Here is a 1018-nt window from a genome sequence, read left to right as displayed (position 1 = left end):
CTAGTCTTACACTGCTAAATTAGGGACGGCTAGCGCAGATAGCCCTCGCGAAATTCCAAAACAAAACTAATAATTAAGACGGCCCCCAGTGGCACAGCGGGATATCTGCGGACTTACAATGCTAGATAGCCCATTGTGTAGCTTTGTATTTAACTTCAAAGTAAACAAACAAACAGTAATTATGACTGGTAATGTTTCTTTTTTTTTAACTTTTTTAGATGACTTTCACGTTTAGAAATAATTTTAGATAACCAAGTTCTACCTTCGTTCTTCAGTCTAATGTAATTTGTCTCACAGTCATAAATTGACTTTAAATGACATATTGATAAACAAAGTTTTCTTTCAAGATTGTGACGACTGTGAGGACGAGTATGAAGGAGATTGTCCTGTTCATGGACCACTGTTGGTGATAGAGGACAAAAAGGTACGTAGACTATTTTAACGATTTGATACACGTAAATAAATATATTTAGTTCATCGACTACAGTTCTGTGTTTAATCTGTAAAAATCCACAAAGTATATAGTATGTTTATAGCAATATATTCTAAAACAGTTCCATCAAGGTTTGATATGACCTGGATTTAAAAAAATGTCTACACCTGGGATCTAGAGATTGTTTTATTGTTTCTTCTCACCATAAGATGTAGAGTTTGTTCTATTGTTTCTTCTCACCATAAGATGTAGAGATTGTTCTATTGTTTCTTGTCACCATAAGATGTAGAGATTGTTCTATTGTTTCTTGTCACCATAAGATGTAGAGATTGTTCTATTGTTTCTTCTCACCATAAGATGTACAGATTGTTTTATTGTTTATTCTCACCATAAGATGTAGAGATTGTTCTATTGTTTCTTCTCACCATAAGATGTAGACATTGTTCTATTGTTTATTCTCACCATAAGATGTAGAGATTGTTTTATTGTTTATTCTCACCATAAGATGTAGAGATTGTTTTATTGTTTCTTCTCACCATAAGATGTAGAGATTGTTTTATTGTTTCTTCTCACCATAAGATGTAC

At 32.8% G+C, this 1018-nt stretch overlaps 1 protein-coding gene across 1 annotated transcript in view; it reads left to right on the top strand.

Annotated features, from left to right (window-relative positions):
- The window catches only part of LOC106475858 (probable histone-lysine N-methyltransferase PRDM7), a gene marked incomplete at its 3' end in the record, with an annotated part of 18561 nt that overhangs the window by 14937 nt on the left and 2606 nt on the right, over positions 1–1018 (top strand). Inside the window, exon 6 of the mRNA XM_013936532.1 lies at positions 348–424. Coding sequence (XP_013791986.1) covers positions 348–424 — 77 coding nt within the window. The remainder of the gene's footprint in view (positions 1–347; positions 425–1018) is intronic.

Source organism: Limulus polyphemus, unplaced genomic scaffold (assembly GCF_000517525.1).
Source record: "Limulus polyphemus unplaced genomic scaffold, Limulus_polyphemus-2.1.2 Scaffold9303, whole genome shotgun sequence".
Lineage (NCBI taxonomy): Eukaryota > Metazoa > Arthropoda > Merostomata > Xiphosura > Limulidae > Limulus > Limulus polyphemus.
Note: the sequence above shows the minus strand (reverse complement) of the source record. Positions and strands in the feature narration are given on the sequence as shown.